General features: G+C 39.4%; 1 protein-coding gene across 4 annotated transcripts in view; it reads left to right on the top strand.

Annotated features, from left to right (window-relative positions):
* ttc13 (tetratricopeptide repeat domain 13) overlaps positions 1–15,155 on the top strand; it is a 48,607-nt gene extending 33,452 nt beyond the window's left edge. The window contains exons 14-23 of one of the 4 annotated variants that reach the window (XM_051654739.1): positions 22–154; positions 307–399; positions 1,296–1,379; positions 1,896–1,980; positions 7,035–7,141; positions 7,635–7,770; positions 9,648–9,727; positions 12,260–12,338; positions 12,801–12,880; positions 13,421–15,155. In XM_051654739.1, coding sequence (XP_051510699.1) covers positions 22–154; positions 307–399; positions 1,296–1,379; positions 1,896–1,980; positions 7,035–7,141; positions 7,635–7,770; positions 9,648–9,727; positions 12,260–12,338; positions 12,801–12,880; positions 13,421–13,535 — 992 coding nt within the window. In that variant the 3' untranslated portion in view covers positions 13,536–15,155. Of the gene's footprint in view, positions 1–21; positions 155–303; positions 400–1,295; positions 1,380–1,895; positions 1,981–7,031; positions 7,142–7,634; positions 7,771–9,647; positions 9,728–12,259; positions 12,339–12,800; positions 12,881–13,420 lie in introns of all 4 variants that reach the window. The other 3 variants (XM_051654737.1, XM_051654738.1, XM_051654736.1) reach the window with 3 other exon arrangements.
* The last annotated feature ends 84 nt before the right edge of the window (positions 15,156–15,239 follow it).

Below are 15,239 nucleotides of genomic sequence, written 5' to 3'. Positions count from 1 at the left end.
GCTTTGTGTGTGTTTGTATAGCGATGGGTTTGGCCACCATAGAGGTGATGCAGGCCATGCAGCGTACTTGGAGTAACTCAAAGGTTCGAGTCAATGGAAAGACCAGACAGCTGCAGTGGAGAGACATGTTTGACATCGCAGTGAAATGGAGAAGGTCAGACTCCAGCAGATGTGCCTGAGAGCTCATCGCATGGGCTTTCCTTAGGCTGTTATTAAGCATTTCACAGGCTTACTGGTTTGATCTGTGTCTGTGTGTGTGTCTGTGTGTGTGTCTGTGTGTGTGTCTGTGTGTGTGTGTGATAGCAGAATTGCAGATCCAGACCAGCCTGTGTTGTGGTTGGATCAGATACCTGCCAGGACTCTTAGCAGAGGATTTAACAACCACATAAACCTCATCAGGTGCCGTATCTGCCCTCAGCATAACACTTCCTCTCCACACAGAATGTACATCTGTCAGTCTTAAGCCTTAATAACTTTATAACAGTCCTGCCTTAGCAAATGTTACCATCCTCCATGTTATTATTCACAACCTTTTCTTATGTCAGTCTATGTAAGTCCTGTGACTTTAGGTATTTTTAAAAATTTCACATAATTTTTTTCCAAATATACAGTAAAATATAATAGCCAAGGGACTTATTAGTGGATTTATCTATGTGGATTCAACTATGTGTCAGCCGTCATTCCCATCATCATGTGTTGTAGACACGTTAGGAACAATTCTGTTCACTTAGACTCCATTTACACCTGATATTAAGATGCATCTCGGGTGAGCTGGTCCCTGCATGTTGATTTCAGACACACTGAAAAAGATTCATGAAGTTCTCATGATTGTGTATGTATCCACTTATTTTCAGATCGGATGGTTTTTCGTTTTAAACTGCTCGTAACTGGCAAAGTTTAAGCTCTTGTTTTAGCTCAGCGGTTGATTGACAGATGAGGGGTGGTGCTTCGCTGCTGCCGGGGCGCATCAGGACGGACTAGTGTTTACACCTCAAATGTGATGTGGTCATATGCGTTTTTTAGCACATTCGTATATGGTTTTTGTGATCCGATCGCAAAGTGTTTTAGACCCTGTTTAGACCTGTATTTAGAGCTGACCACATGTGATCGCATTATCCAAAACACATCTTAATTCCAGGTGTAAACGGGGTCTTCCACTGATGTTTTTAGTTGTTCTCGCGTTTTTCCTTTTCAGTTGACTGTCAAGCATTTGCCTCTAATCTGATTCACAGACTGCACAGTTTTTTAAGCTTTGTAAACTAAGTTTAGATTTTGATGTTGCTGTTGTTTCACAGGGGGCAGATCATCAATATCAGATATTTGGAATATTTCACTAGCATTCTCAGCTTTGTAAAGGACAGGATACTGGTTTATCACAGGTGAGACTCATTTAACCAACATAAACTGCACACATTCATGCATTCATTCACACACTTGGTTAATTCATTTGTTTATACCCCTGATTCATTCGTTCACACTCGTAGTTCATTTATTCATACACCTCCTTTGGTCATTCATTCATTCAGTTTCACACACTTCGTTCACATACTGCATTTGTTCATTCATTCAGACACCTCATTCATTCATACACCTCATTCATTCATTCACTCACTCACTCACTTTATTCATTTATTTATTCAGATACCTTGTTCATTCATTCACACACCTCATTTGGTCATTTATTCACTCACTCACCTTGTTCATTTATTCATTCAAATACCTTGTTCATTAATTTACTCATCTTAGTCATTCATTCACACACTTCATTCACATACCTCATTCGTTTTTTCATATATACATTTTGTTCATTCATAGTATATACACCTCATTTGGTCATTCATTCATTCAGCATTCATTCACCTTTTTCATTCATTGGTGTCTCCTTTCTCCATCAGGGTATATAACCCACAAGGTCTTCATGAAGTGAAGCAGGCTCTGGAGAATGTGAATAAAGTGGAGGATCTACTGCCCATCATGAAGGTAACATGACCATTAATCCCCATTCACACCGACAGGGATTGATGTCGCTAGTCACTGGTTCTGTATGTAACTAGTGGGCATTTCTACTGCTGTCACTCTAACTGCACGTCTGGCCATAACTTTTGAAAATCTGATCACAGATGAGACATATTGCCGGTAAAACTAAGATATTCTAATTTGGCAAGGAATAAAAACTTTGTGCATGGGAGAGTGTTTTATAAAAACTGCAAGAGTGCAGCATTTGATGGACAAGATGAACGATCTATCAATCAAACTCATAATGCTGTCTATTATTGACACGTCATTCTAATTTGATTAAGAATCAGTTCCCTTTCGGGGAACTCGAGCTGCGTATGATCGCTATGGGACACCGTCCAAGTGTCACATGGTCTGAAGCCCTTATATAATCACGGCAATTTATTGGCTGATGGCGCTTAAGCGATGCCCCCTTGGGAGCTATGTCACAGGCTCCATAAAGGTGCTCTCTTTCGTGCCATCCAGTCGAGTCAGATTTTCTGTTCTTCAGTGCACAAATTGTCTTACCCTGTGTTTGTTTCTAGCGACTCACGTCAAAGCGAGGATTATTTTTTAGTGGCAAACACGCAAGGACATCGTTGACACAGCGTAAATTTCAGAGCAATTTCAATGTATTTTTTTCCAAACATTACAAGGGACCGACGAGGACAACGCCGCTTCGTCGATGCTCTTAATTTCTCACCAGGAGGCGTTATCCCCGCTTGTTCCAGTTCTACGGCCTCCAGATTTGGAGCTCCATGTGCTGGAGCTGTTTGGGATTTCGGCTTTGTGTCTGAGAAAATAGGAGTGTGAACGGACACCGGAATCCTCTTCATGTTTATCGCCCTCCCCTTGAGCGAAAGCATGAATCTCGTAGGACATGCTCTGAGGCCTAGCTCGGCAGCCATTTTCTGATGAACAACGCGTGTGAAAGACCATGCATGTCGTGAGCCTTGGCCATTAAAAAACGCTGTTTGAGAGAATTTGTCGTTGAAAGGTAAGGAAACAAAATGGGCCCCTTTGTCCCTATTGTCTTTCTGTGTCGTTCTGGTTGAATACACATGAATAAGGCAATGGAGGAGCGGCCTCGGCCTCTCTCTCACTCCCCTCCACGTTCGAAGTGCTGCTCGCAGCGGAGAGGTTCAGTCATGGACCAGTGATCCCGGCCACAGAACGAGGGGGCTGGAATAAGAGAATATCACCCAACTGAGTGATGGCGAACCAACTTGCAGAGTACTTTGTCAGTGCCATTATTCTCTTGGGATTCTATCAGGAGATGTGAGGTATTTTAACTCATTTTTTCTTTCGCCAGTTTCGTGGACCTAGTGGGCGTTCTGGCGAGAGAAGAGACACGTGCACTGATATCTCTGCTCGATTTTTCAATGGCGGCATGGATGTCGCACTTTTCAGACAGCTGTTTGATCTACACACGATGGTTTTGCAGTCCAACCAAGCGCATCGCGTTAGGAATGCCTTAGAGTTCACCGTTGGACTTTCCCTCAATTTCCCCCCACGTGGCTCTCACTGGGGAACAAGTTGGTCAAGGCGATACTTTTGTTTGCGAGGGTGATAGACAATGGACTTTGTGCCTCCTACGAATCGAGACGAAACGCCTCACCCTGACCAAGGGTCTCAGGGCACGTGTAATATAGAAAGTACAATAAAAAAAAGGTCTACACAAGCTTGACGGGCTTGCTGTGTAACAAAGGGTGAGCCCCCATTCAGTGAATGAAATTGGACCGTATAAACATCTTTCTCCCTTGTTTGCCCTTCAGTCAGTATCGGGAGGAGTTCGCCATTGTACACGCCTCGAAAGCCTGACATCCAGAATATGGTTCAGTTTCCCCATGCAGCTTGCTCTGGGGAGCGAACATTTAAAAAATGCTTCCCGAATTCAGCCTCTGTTTCCATGACCAATGGTCTCGAGACATGCATAACAGAATTCGATGTTCATCAAGCACAAGTGTACTCAAAACACAGTGAACGTTAGCACCACATGTTGTCCCCCCCATAAAGAATGCTGGGGCTGTTGTGGTGAATCACTTTTCTCAAATAAACATTCCCCTGAATGTTCACACACTCTTCCCCATTTAAAATACCAGGGAAAAGATTTATTCTGTCAGCGTCCCTGCTGTAAATGCATTTCAGGGCGCTCATCATTTATGCCTGAATATAATAAAGACAGAAACATTATTAAATCACATTCAACCAGCCACAGTAGTAGAGGTGCAAAGGCCCCCTTCCGCTTTGCCGCTGGTTGTGGGGCAGTCATCAAAAGTAAGCCAAGCGTGCCATCTAGTGGTTATATGTTGCGCTACAGGCGAGAGCCTTGCATTAATTCCTCTGTCTGCCCGTATAGCAGCTTGGCAGCAGTTGCAGGGCGTTTCGAATTGGGCACTTCGAACGATAGAGTATGGTTATGTAATTAAATTTGGGCGGTCTCCGCCAATATTCAGTGGGGTTGTTCTGACAGACATCTCTGTTCGGGATGCCCCATTTTTGATTCTCTCTTAGAAAAAAGAGCAGTAGAGAATCCTCCTCGGAGAGAATGCGGCTTTCAAAGCCAATATTTTCTGGTCCCGAAGAAAGATGGCGGCTTGCATCCCATTCTGGATTTTAGACGTTTGAATTTCACTCTAATGAAATGTCAATTCAGAATGCTGAAGTAGAAACAAATAATGCCACAGCCGGGGGACTGGTTTGTATCTAGAATTGAAGGACGCCATATTCAGATTACGCTGAAACAAAACAGGCATTTTCTTAGATTCGCTTTTGGGGTCAAAGTGTACCAGTTTTGTGTCCTTCCATTCAGACTTGCACTGGCACCATGCACTTTAACAAAATGCATGGATGCAGCTCTGATGCCCTTGAGGCTTCAAGGCATCCGTGTTTTGAATTATCTCGACGATTGGTTGGTGTTAGCTCACTCAGAGACTTTGGCTGCTCAACATCGAGATGTCGTTCTCAGCCATTTGAGTAATCTAGGGCTGTGTGTAAACCTAGACAAGAGAGTCCTAGGTGTGGAGCTGGACTCGCAGGCGATGTGAGTCCAGCTCCTCCATTTGAGTCAAAGGAGCATTAAAAGGATATATATGCTCTGTCCATTTTGGGCACTGCGAATTTATTTTGACCGTACTAGCCATTGGCATAATTCAGAATAGTTGTTTGTGTGCTTTGGTGGCTGCAACAGAGGTGCTTCGGTGTCCAAGCAAAGACTGTCTCATTGGCTTATTGATTCAATTTCGAGTGCTTATGAAGCGCGCAGTTTTCCTTCACCTTCGGGTATTCGAGCCCATTCTACAAGGAGCATGACATCCTCATAGGCTTTTGCTAGAGGTGCGTCCTTGGAGGACATTTGTATGGTGGCAGGGTGGTCCTCTGCATACATTTTTTAGATTTTATAATCTGGACGAGGGATTGACTCCTGCTTCCCAGGTTCTCTCTGTTGGAACAGGAGTAAATTCATAATTTTTTATTCAGAAGTTTTAGCTCACTTGTGCGCTGCTATATGCTTGCCACACGGGCTTAGACAGTTGGCAGCTACTATTTGCATGGCGCGAATGTATCCATTCACATAGCGATCATATGCAGCTCGAGTTCTCGGAAAGGGAACGTCTCAGTTACGTACGTAACCTTGGTTCCCTGAGGGGAACGAAATGCTGCATAGCTTGCCATACTCTCTAGCAGCTGCACAGGCTCGTGCCTTTTGCAGAAAATCTGACTCAATGGCGAGAAAGCAAGCACCTTTATGAGCCCGTGGTGTAACTCCCTAGGGGGCATCGCTTAAGTGCCATCAGCCAATAAATTGCCGTGAATGTATGAGGTCTTCAGACTAGGGCTGTCAACTGGGCAGATAAACTAAGTTCAAATTTTTACCTTAAATATTTTTAAAATTCGAATAATATTTTAACTTTAAAGTCAGCTGATTTTTTTAAATTGATGTTTAAATACCACATTGTTTTTTATTCATTACAGTGTATGTAGGGTAGCAATATTCCCTGATAGCAGTGGTATTCGGCTGAACTTGGTGGTGAAGCGGCTCAGACTATTAGCCCAGGCAAGAGGCTGTTCAAACAGAATGAACACAACAGAATGGAACCAAATGCGAGAATCTCGAGACACACACACATTTCCGAGTTGAACTCCTTTCCTGAAAAAGCATTTAAAAAAACGAATTGCTTAATCTGAAAAACGCTTATTAAGAGAGCAAGATGCAAAGGCCAAGTACCTCCACCAACTGTAAGGGGCAGTTCACACCGAATGCTTTTGCAACCATCCATTTTTTTTTTTTTTTTTTTTGTAGAATACACAGTTTTAGCATTCAAAACGTTTTAGCACATCTAGCTGCCAACTGTCAATGTTGCTCTCATCACCTGAAATTGCCAGCTCCCATTGAAAATTTTTGAGATTCTGTCTCTTTGTCGCTGCATGTAGCTGGCGGTGTGATTGGGGCTTTAAACATGACCAGCACAAAAGTTTAACAGCTGTCTGTCACAGTGTTCTTATCCACATCTCAGTAAAGCATGAGCTGGGTGATTTATGTGACAAAAAAACTAAATCAGATTTCAATAAAATCTTTGTTGAGACACGCTCTGTGACTCAATAGTGACTTTCCAACATTGTTTGTCTAATGTGAATCTGAGAAATCCTTCAATATGTAACAGGCTGATATGATGATTATGAGTGTTTAATCTAGGATTAGGCCAAAACTGTAAACCTGCCCAAAATATGAACAGTTGATGAGAAAGACTCTGCAGAATGTTTATTGTTTATTTCATTTCTGCAATTGCGTGGGTCTCATTTGCTACAATTTTATTTTATTATGTAAAAATTGCAAAATAAAAGCATTGTCAATAGTTGTCTCAGGACATTAGTTGTATCAGTGTTATACAATATCATCCATCCAGCCAAGCCATATTGGTCAACTACTGTATATCACTGAGTATTAATAGAACAGAACAAATATGTTCTGAATACAGGAGAAGGTGTTGTGAATGTTTCTCTGATGTATTTCACTGTGATTTGTCTTCCTGAAGCAGTTCAACAGTAAAACCAGAGACGGCTTCACAGTTAACTCAAAAGTGCACAGTATGAAGGATCCTGGAAAAGAATATGACGGTTTTACCATCACCATCACTGGAGATCGGTGAGAACTTCCACCTAAACCATTCTAAAGCATCCTGCATGCAAAGTTCATTATGTTCTTTACTATATTTTCAGTGTATTCTGGTTTTGGGATGAGCTGGCAATGATAAGAGTCTTTAGGCAGGTTTGTTTTCCAGTAAAAAAAAAAAATACCTATACATCTTTAAAACATTATTTGCCATTGAGGTAAGAAAAATAAAATTAATTCAGAGGGAAAACAAGTTTATTTTTTTATTCAGAAGTGAATGCTTGGCCAAACCCATATGATTTATTTATTTATTTTTTTTTTTTTAAGAGCACATAAGGAGAAATATTGTAAAATGTTCATTGCTCTTCTCCAGAATGAGGTCTGGGGCTGTTGAGCTCCACATGAAAGCACCATAAAAATAGCTTTTAAAAAATCCCCAGCTGTGTAGCCAGAATAGTTTGCATTCACAGTACAGCAGGATTTATTTTGTGTCTTATGGCATTACATTCATGTGTGTGTGTGTTAGAGTGGGCAATATGCTGTTTTCTGTGGAGACTCAGACCACAGATGAGAGGACACAGCAGTATCAGTCAGAGATTGATGCTCTCTACAAAGATCTCACTGCCAAAGGCAAAACTCTCATGCTCTCAACTGAACTAGGGGTAAGAACCCTGTTTTCCTTGACTTGTCCTTCTGACTGGTTAACTTGCCTTTCTATCTTCTGTCTTTCTATCAGTCTCTCTTTATAGCTTAAATACTCCAACACCAAACTACAGATGTGCTCCATTTAATAAAATGGCCATTATTACAATTATTGATTATTATTTTAATTAAAATGAGTAATTCACAGATTTTGTATAGTAGAATTTATGGTGGACAAAATATTATAACCATAATTATTTTTTTTTCTCCCCTTTTTTCCCTTTTTTTGGTATGCCCAATTCCCAATGCGTTCTAGGTCCTCGTGGTGGCGTGATGACTCGCCTCAATCCGGGTGGCGGAGGACGAATCTCAGTTGCCTCCGCGTATGAGACAGTCAATCCGCGCATTTTATCACGTGGCTTGTTGAGCACGTTTCCGCGGAGACCTAGCGCGTGTGGAGGCTCACGTTATTCTCTGCGGCATAACCTCATGAATCTTTAGTATCACACTTTGTTTTTGTTATTTGTTTTCTTGAAAAAGGAACTGAATACGTCAAGGTGCAAAAAACAAAATCTACCTGCTTAAGTACTCACTGGTGCTCACCCCTGACTGGGAATCACTGTTGTACGGTGACTTCTGGTCAGACTATTTGATTGCGTAAAAAGGGAAATTTCTGCCTCTCCACTCAAGTAATCTGCTCGGACTCCAGTCTGGGTTTTCCATTTTCTGCTCCTCGCTTGCTCCCCACTCAGTGGTGAGAGAAACCCTGCTCTTGGTTCACTCCATAAATTGTGCCCAGTTACCACTCCACTGTAAAATTCTTTCAAATTCCATATTTTTTTCTGACTGCTAATAGTTAATTAAATAAGTAAATTGTACTTAACATGTGATGATTTCTTGTGAGTGGTGGTGGCATAGTGGGCTAAAGCACATAACTGGTAATCAGAAGGTTGCTGGTTCGATCCCCACAGCCACCACCATTTTGTCCTTGAGCAAGACACTTAACTCCAGGTTGCTCTGGGGGGATTGTCCCTGTAATAAGTGCACTGTAAGTCGCTTTGGATAAAAGCATCTGCCAAATGCATAAATGTAAATGTTCTTGCGTTTTGGGACATTGACATGTTAAACTTGCGATGGAGTTGAATCAGTGCGATCCTGGAGCGAGAAAAAAAACCCTGATGACCTGACTTTCCCAAAATAAAAAGTTAATTCACAATCACACAACTGTGTGTGTTCAATCGCCACATCTCATGTAGTAGGTGAATTCAGTGTCACGTAAACACAGACTCGCCGCTGTGGAATCTGCACCTGTCTTACCTGTTACACAGAGTCATGAGAGATCTGTGATCTGTGTGTGATGGGGCTCTAACACAAACAGATTTCAGATACACCCACTTAAACTGTTACACCCATATACAGTATCTATGTCTGAATCATTGAACACGCCACAGCACACATTTTAATTTGATGTTCAAACGCTTTCTTACGAACAACTCTTACATGAGCACTTGATTCTCAGCTTTTGACACTTTCACATTTTTTTCATACTCCTTTCTAAATCGTTATTTTAAAAAATCTATTTCACGTTTGTTTTGTCACATCTCTGTACTAGTAACAATTTTGGGACGTTATTTTACAGCACTCATGTTACTGTCTCCTTTGGTTGAAGTACTAATATAGCATATATATAATCTAGAAAACTATATCTAGATTTAGTTTACATTTACATTTTGAGTTCTAATTTGTGGAAACAAATGTCCTGATATGTTCTTGATTGCACTGTAATTTGCTTTGGATAAATGCATAAATATCGTAAATGTTAAGTCAACCTGCTGATTTGCTGGTGTGTGTTAAATGTTTTTATATCAGAAGTGCTGATTTTTCTCTCTCTCTTTAGGATGCAGATGCAGTGTGTAATTTAATTCTGTCTTTGGTGTATTACTTCTGTAATCTCATGCCGCTGTCCAGAGGCTCCAGGTAAGAAAACCATTACACTGCCTGTTTAGAGAGTGTTTATGCACCAGATGCAAATTCCATTGTCTGCTGCTCACTATACTTCATCCCCCTGTGCACACTTCTGTGGAATGTCATTGTATGGAGCAGTAGTGGTGCCATTTAAAACACGAAAAATTAGTTTAGTAATTTGAAAATAAAAGTAAATCAATCAATCTCTTTATAAATGGACAAACATTTAAAATTGACATTTAAAACAATTTGTATGATGATTTAACTAGGGCTGATATAACGTGTTAATTTAGTGTAATAATTATGTGTAAAATAACATGTAAAAATTTAACACAATCATGCCCCCGACCTGTACGTAAATTCCACAATAAATGAATCTTCTTACCATCAGAGCAATTCAAGCTTGATGTTTTTTGTGAATCTGTGGCACTTAGGGGGCAGTCAGCTCCAACTGTACAGGCAACATGCCTCGTCAAACCTAGAGAGCAGGCAGCACAACCCTACACAGACTCGCTTTTGTGCTGAAAGACAGCTTAACGGAGTACAATAGAATGCAGGATCTCAATGCGTTTTTTAGAGGAGAGTCACGTGACGCCATGTGAGGGTCGGACAAGTGAGCAGCGAGTTCTGCGCACTTTGCTAATGTTTTATTATTTTTGTGTCATAAACCGGTGAGATTCGATACACCCTGATTCTTAACTGTTTTATGAAGACATTATGTCAAAGAATTCAAAATCCTCAGGCTCTGGAGATATTAAAAGATACTTATGTGCTCAAGCTGATACCCCAGACAGGCCCACAGACCAGGGACTCGGTTTGGATGGTGCGGTGGGAGAAATTCAGCGTCAGCTGTCCAGTATGTCTGTAATGCTGAGGAAAGTCGTCACAGACTTGGAGGATTTGTCTGTAATACGTCGATCGATTACTTCCATGGAGGCGAAATTCCCTGAGTTGGTTACAAAATTGTCGGATGTCGAAAAACGGATCGATTATTTGGAGTCATCGGAGAGGGAATTAGCTGCTAATCCGCTAGCGACCAAGAAAGATTTGCAGCACATTTGGAAAAACTGGAAGATTTGGAGAATCGTAATCGACGAAACAACGTCCGAATTGTTGGAATTCCTGAGCATGAAGGCGGCAGGGATTTGGTGAAATTCCTAGATGAGCTCTTTCCGAGTCTGCTTAACATGACATAGGCCATAAGCTGGAAATCGAGCGAATTTGGCAGCTTTGGGGGACTCTTGGGGAAGGATGGGGAGAGAGAAGTTTAGTTTCTTTTTTTTAAAGATGCGTTTTTTTAAAGTTTCAAACTACATTTAACTTGACACAGCATCCTAAAAACACAGCGCTTATGACTAGAGTCTCTGAAAACTAGTGAGATGAGGCAAAAGCGTCCATCTAATACATGAGTACATAGACCTACCATTAAAAATAGCGCAGATGGAAATAGGCAATAATAAGGTTATGTTCAAAGATATGGAAATAATACAAACAAAATTTTGATTTTTAAAGCCACTTTTTGTATTGTCTAAATGCTTTTCCATTGTCACAATATACAGGTATGTATATGGTGTAATGTTTTTGAATTATCGGAATTATAATATATTTAATTATTTTAATTAATCTGAGTTATCTAAATTTATTAGGGGAGCTTTCTCATTAAAAGTTAATGTGCATTTAATTTGATTAATCAGAATATTGTGTTATTAATTCAATTAAGAAGTTGAATTTAAAGTGATAGAATTTTTATATTTATGAATCAACATTTAAATTGCAAAAAGAATTTGCCAGTTGAATCCACGTGGTCAACTGTTCTGTAACTGTTTTGATTTTCTCCCCTTTTCTCCCCAATTTGGAATGCCCAATTCCCAATGCATTCTAAGTCTCGTGGTGGTGTAGTGACTCGCCTCAATCCGGGTGGCGGAGGACAAATCTCAGTTGCCTCTGTGTCTGAGACCGTCAATCCACGCATCATATCATGTGGCTTGTTGAGCACGTTACCGTGGAGAATAGCGTGAAGCCTCCACATGCGCTACGTCTCCGCGGTAACGCGCTCAACAAGCCACATGATATGATGTGCGAATCCGCGGAGAATAGCGTGAAGCCTCCACATGCGCTACGTCTCCGCGGTAACGCGCTCAACAAGCCACATGATATGATGTGCGAATCCGCACATCATATCATGTGGCTTGTTGAGCGCGTAATGTGTGGTCGCTCATGGTCCCAGGCCCCTGTTCTGTAACATTTTAAACAGATCTGGCAAATTTATAAAAAGAAAAGAAATTAGTAAATGCCTTTTTTTAAATGCAATTTTCAACAAAAGTTGTATTTTAAAATAATGTACTAAATTATCATTATTAAATGTCAATTTTAAATATTTGTCAGTTTGTAAAGGGAATTTATTTACTTTTTTTAAATTAATGTATTAAAATGGCTCTTCTTCATATATGGTTCATTGTAAAATAGGGCCATAATGATGATAAGATAAAGAAAGTTAAAACCTTGTTAAACTTGTGATATTTAAATTCTCTCATACCCCTGCAGTGTTGTGGCATACTCTGTTGTCATGGGAGCGCTAATGGCCAGCAGGAAAGAGGTGCTGGGCCGGATCCCATCTGGAAAGGTAAATACACTATTGTTGTTATAAAAACAAATCTCCCACATCAAACACATCAATAATGTCAAATCAATCAAATCTCTTTTTCACTCAACCATATACACAAGTGCAACAGTGGGTCTTTTACAACACTTTTAACATTGGTTTTATTAGCAATTGATGCATCTGTTGTAATCAGGGTTCCGACGGTCATAGAAAACCTGGAAATATCAGGGAATATTTAAATTGAGATTCCCAAGCCTGGAAATATCATGGAAATGTCTACTTTCTAGTATTTTAAGTCTAAAATTTTTTAGTTATGTTCTGATCTAAAATATTTCATTAGCTAAAAATTGCTCCTTGTGTGATTTCTATAGAAGGATTTTTTAATCCTAACTCCAACATCATGAATGACTGGAAGAGTCATGGAAAATTCATTGGTCAAAAGGTGTGGTAACCTTGTGTAAACTATTTGTGGTTTGTCACCAGCTGTTTGACTTTGAGGCGATGACCACAGCCAGTCCTGATCGCTTCAGTAAGACAGTCAAAAGCTGGATGAACTTAAAGAGGTGAGACAAAACGCTATATGATAGCTGTATGCTTCGCCTGAATTCCCTGCAAGCATTATTTTTAAATATTAGTCTTGTTTGCTGATGCAAGCATCACTATAGAGTGTGTTTAAACCTGTAAAGTTGCTAATAAGTTACTGTTGCTCATACTTAGGGTTAGGGACTTTAACAAACCGTAAGAATTAAACTTTTGTGCATAACTCGTCACATTGTGTGGCTTTTGGGGAGAGATGTGCTATTACTTTTCTAATTGAACCAACTTTCAATTTTTGCTTGACGGACAATAAAACAGATGAAAAACAATCCCATAGATTTACACTGGAGGAGGGACCAGAGTCATATCTAGAGGCCAGAATATTATATAGACTTGGGGGTGGGTTCTTTTTACTTGGGCCAGCAACTACCCAGAACACCATAGCAACCGCATAGCAACACTCTGGTAGCCAGCCACAACATTGTAGCATTTTGGTGGCGCATTTTGCGCAAGCAAGAACCACTCACATTTGTGAAAACCTTGTTTTTCCTCTCTCTTCAAACTAGTTTGCCGAGTTGGTACCAGAACATTCCATCGGTTTCAGAGACGTTCCAGTTCACAAGGACCATGATTGAAGTTCTGAACACAGACTCTTCTTCACACTGTCCCAAGAAATCTTGAACTTGAAATGCCATCCAGTTATTGAAAACATACAGTAAAGGGCCGGCTTTGCTAAGGGCATCTTTGCTCATAGTTCTCACTTTTACATTGGTTGAGTTTTTACATATCAAATTTCAATTGAAATTCAATTGTTTTATTTTAGCTTTTACTTTAAAATGTTTCTAATATTTTCAGGGTTGATTCCGTTTTGTTCAAGTTTTAGATTACATTTTACAAATTTATTCTGCCATTTATTATGTCATTTAAAGAAATAGTTCACCCAAAATTGAAAATTGTCATTATTCACTTTTTCCAAATCCAAATTGTTAATTTTTCCATTGAACACAAAAGGGTAATTTTTTAAGAATATGCTTTTCCATATAAAGAAAGTGACTGACGAATGGGGATGTCAAGTTTAAAAATTAAAAAACAAAGAAACAAGTATTCCATGCCACTTCTGCACTATATTCTAAGTCTTCTGATTCCATATGATAGCTTTGTGTGAGAAACAGACTACTTATTTACTAATAATTTCTCACCTGCCAGATCTCTGAAATTGACTACAAAAGTGGCACATAGATGCACGATGGCATGTTGCACCATATTTAATTTGAGAGTTACAGCAGAGAGGATTATTTTCAGTGAATAACAACTAAAATTTCAATTTGTTCCTCACACATCATACGACTTCAGTAGACAATATTGCGCCTGTTGTATGAACTACTTTCATTTTAACTCCTCCTCTTTTTTTTTTTTTTTTTTTTTTTTTTTTCGGAACTTGACAGCCACTGGTGGCTGTATGCTTTAATTGAATGAAAAAGAGCAAAGTGGACATTCTGCAGAATATCTCCTTTTGTTTCACAAAAGAAAATAAAACAAGTTTAGAACAACATAAGGGGTAGTAAATGATTAATTTTTTTTTTTTTTTTTTTTTTGTGGTGAACTTATTTCTTTATAGTTTGGCAATTGCAAGCATCTGTTGTCACACTTTAAGCTGTTAAAAAAAGCAGGAAATGTAGCAGGCTAAATGAAAATGTTAGATAAATGTCCTTCATTTACAAAATGTTTGTTTTTGAGGCATTTATATTTTTGGTTTTAGAGTTGAATCTGTGACATCTTGCAGAGATGTTCTTTGTAGAGTTAATTAAGCAATATTCTTCAGGTTTGAGTTCCACTCTGAGTACTTGAACACAGTGAGGAAAGATGTTTGCAAATGTGTTTGTTTAAAAACAGGACATAAGTTGTATTGCTATGTTCATTGTCCACACTGGCTTGTGTGTAACTCTTTTTGTTGTATCTGTTTAACGGCTAAATATTATTTTGATTTTAAGGAACACTGGGAACAGTTGCACCTCAAATAAAGCCTCTCTTTGTTGCACTCATTACATAATTTTATTTTATAATTTTATTAAGGTGGACCATTTTAAATAGTTTTTTTCTGTTTTCCTATTCATTTCATGGTTGGCTCTTTAATTTATTTTTCTGGGAAGTATTAAAGAAAAACAGTGAGTTTTCTTTTTCAGTAAGGGGAAGGAAAATCAGGTTCTTTAATGCACAAAAAAACAAAACAAAAAAAACAAACTTGAAAATGTAAAAAAATCTGTGATTTCATTTGATGGTATAGAGCCACAGTCAATAAAATGAGTTGAATGAAAACATAGAGTCCTTTTATTGAATTTCTTGTGGGGGTTGTAGGCAGGACATTATACATGGAAGATTAGATCT

Source organism: Myxocyprinus asiaticus, chromosome 25, assembly GCF_019703515.2.
Source record: "Myxocyprinus asiaticus isolate MX2 ecotype Aquarium Trade chromosome 25, UBuf_Myxa_2, whole genome shotgun sequence".
Taxonomy (NCBI): Eukaryota; Metazoa; Chordata; class Actinopteri; order Cypriniformes; family Catostomidae; genus Myxocyprinus; species Myxocyprinus asiaticus.
The sequence above is the reverse complement of the archived record's forward strand: the minus strand, read 5'-3'. Positions and strand labels throughout refer to the sequence as shown.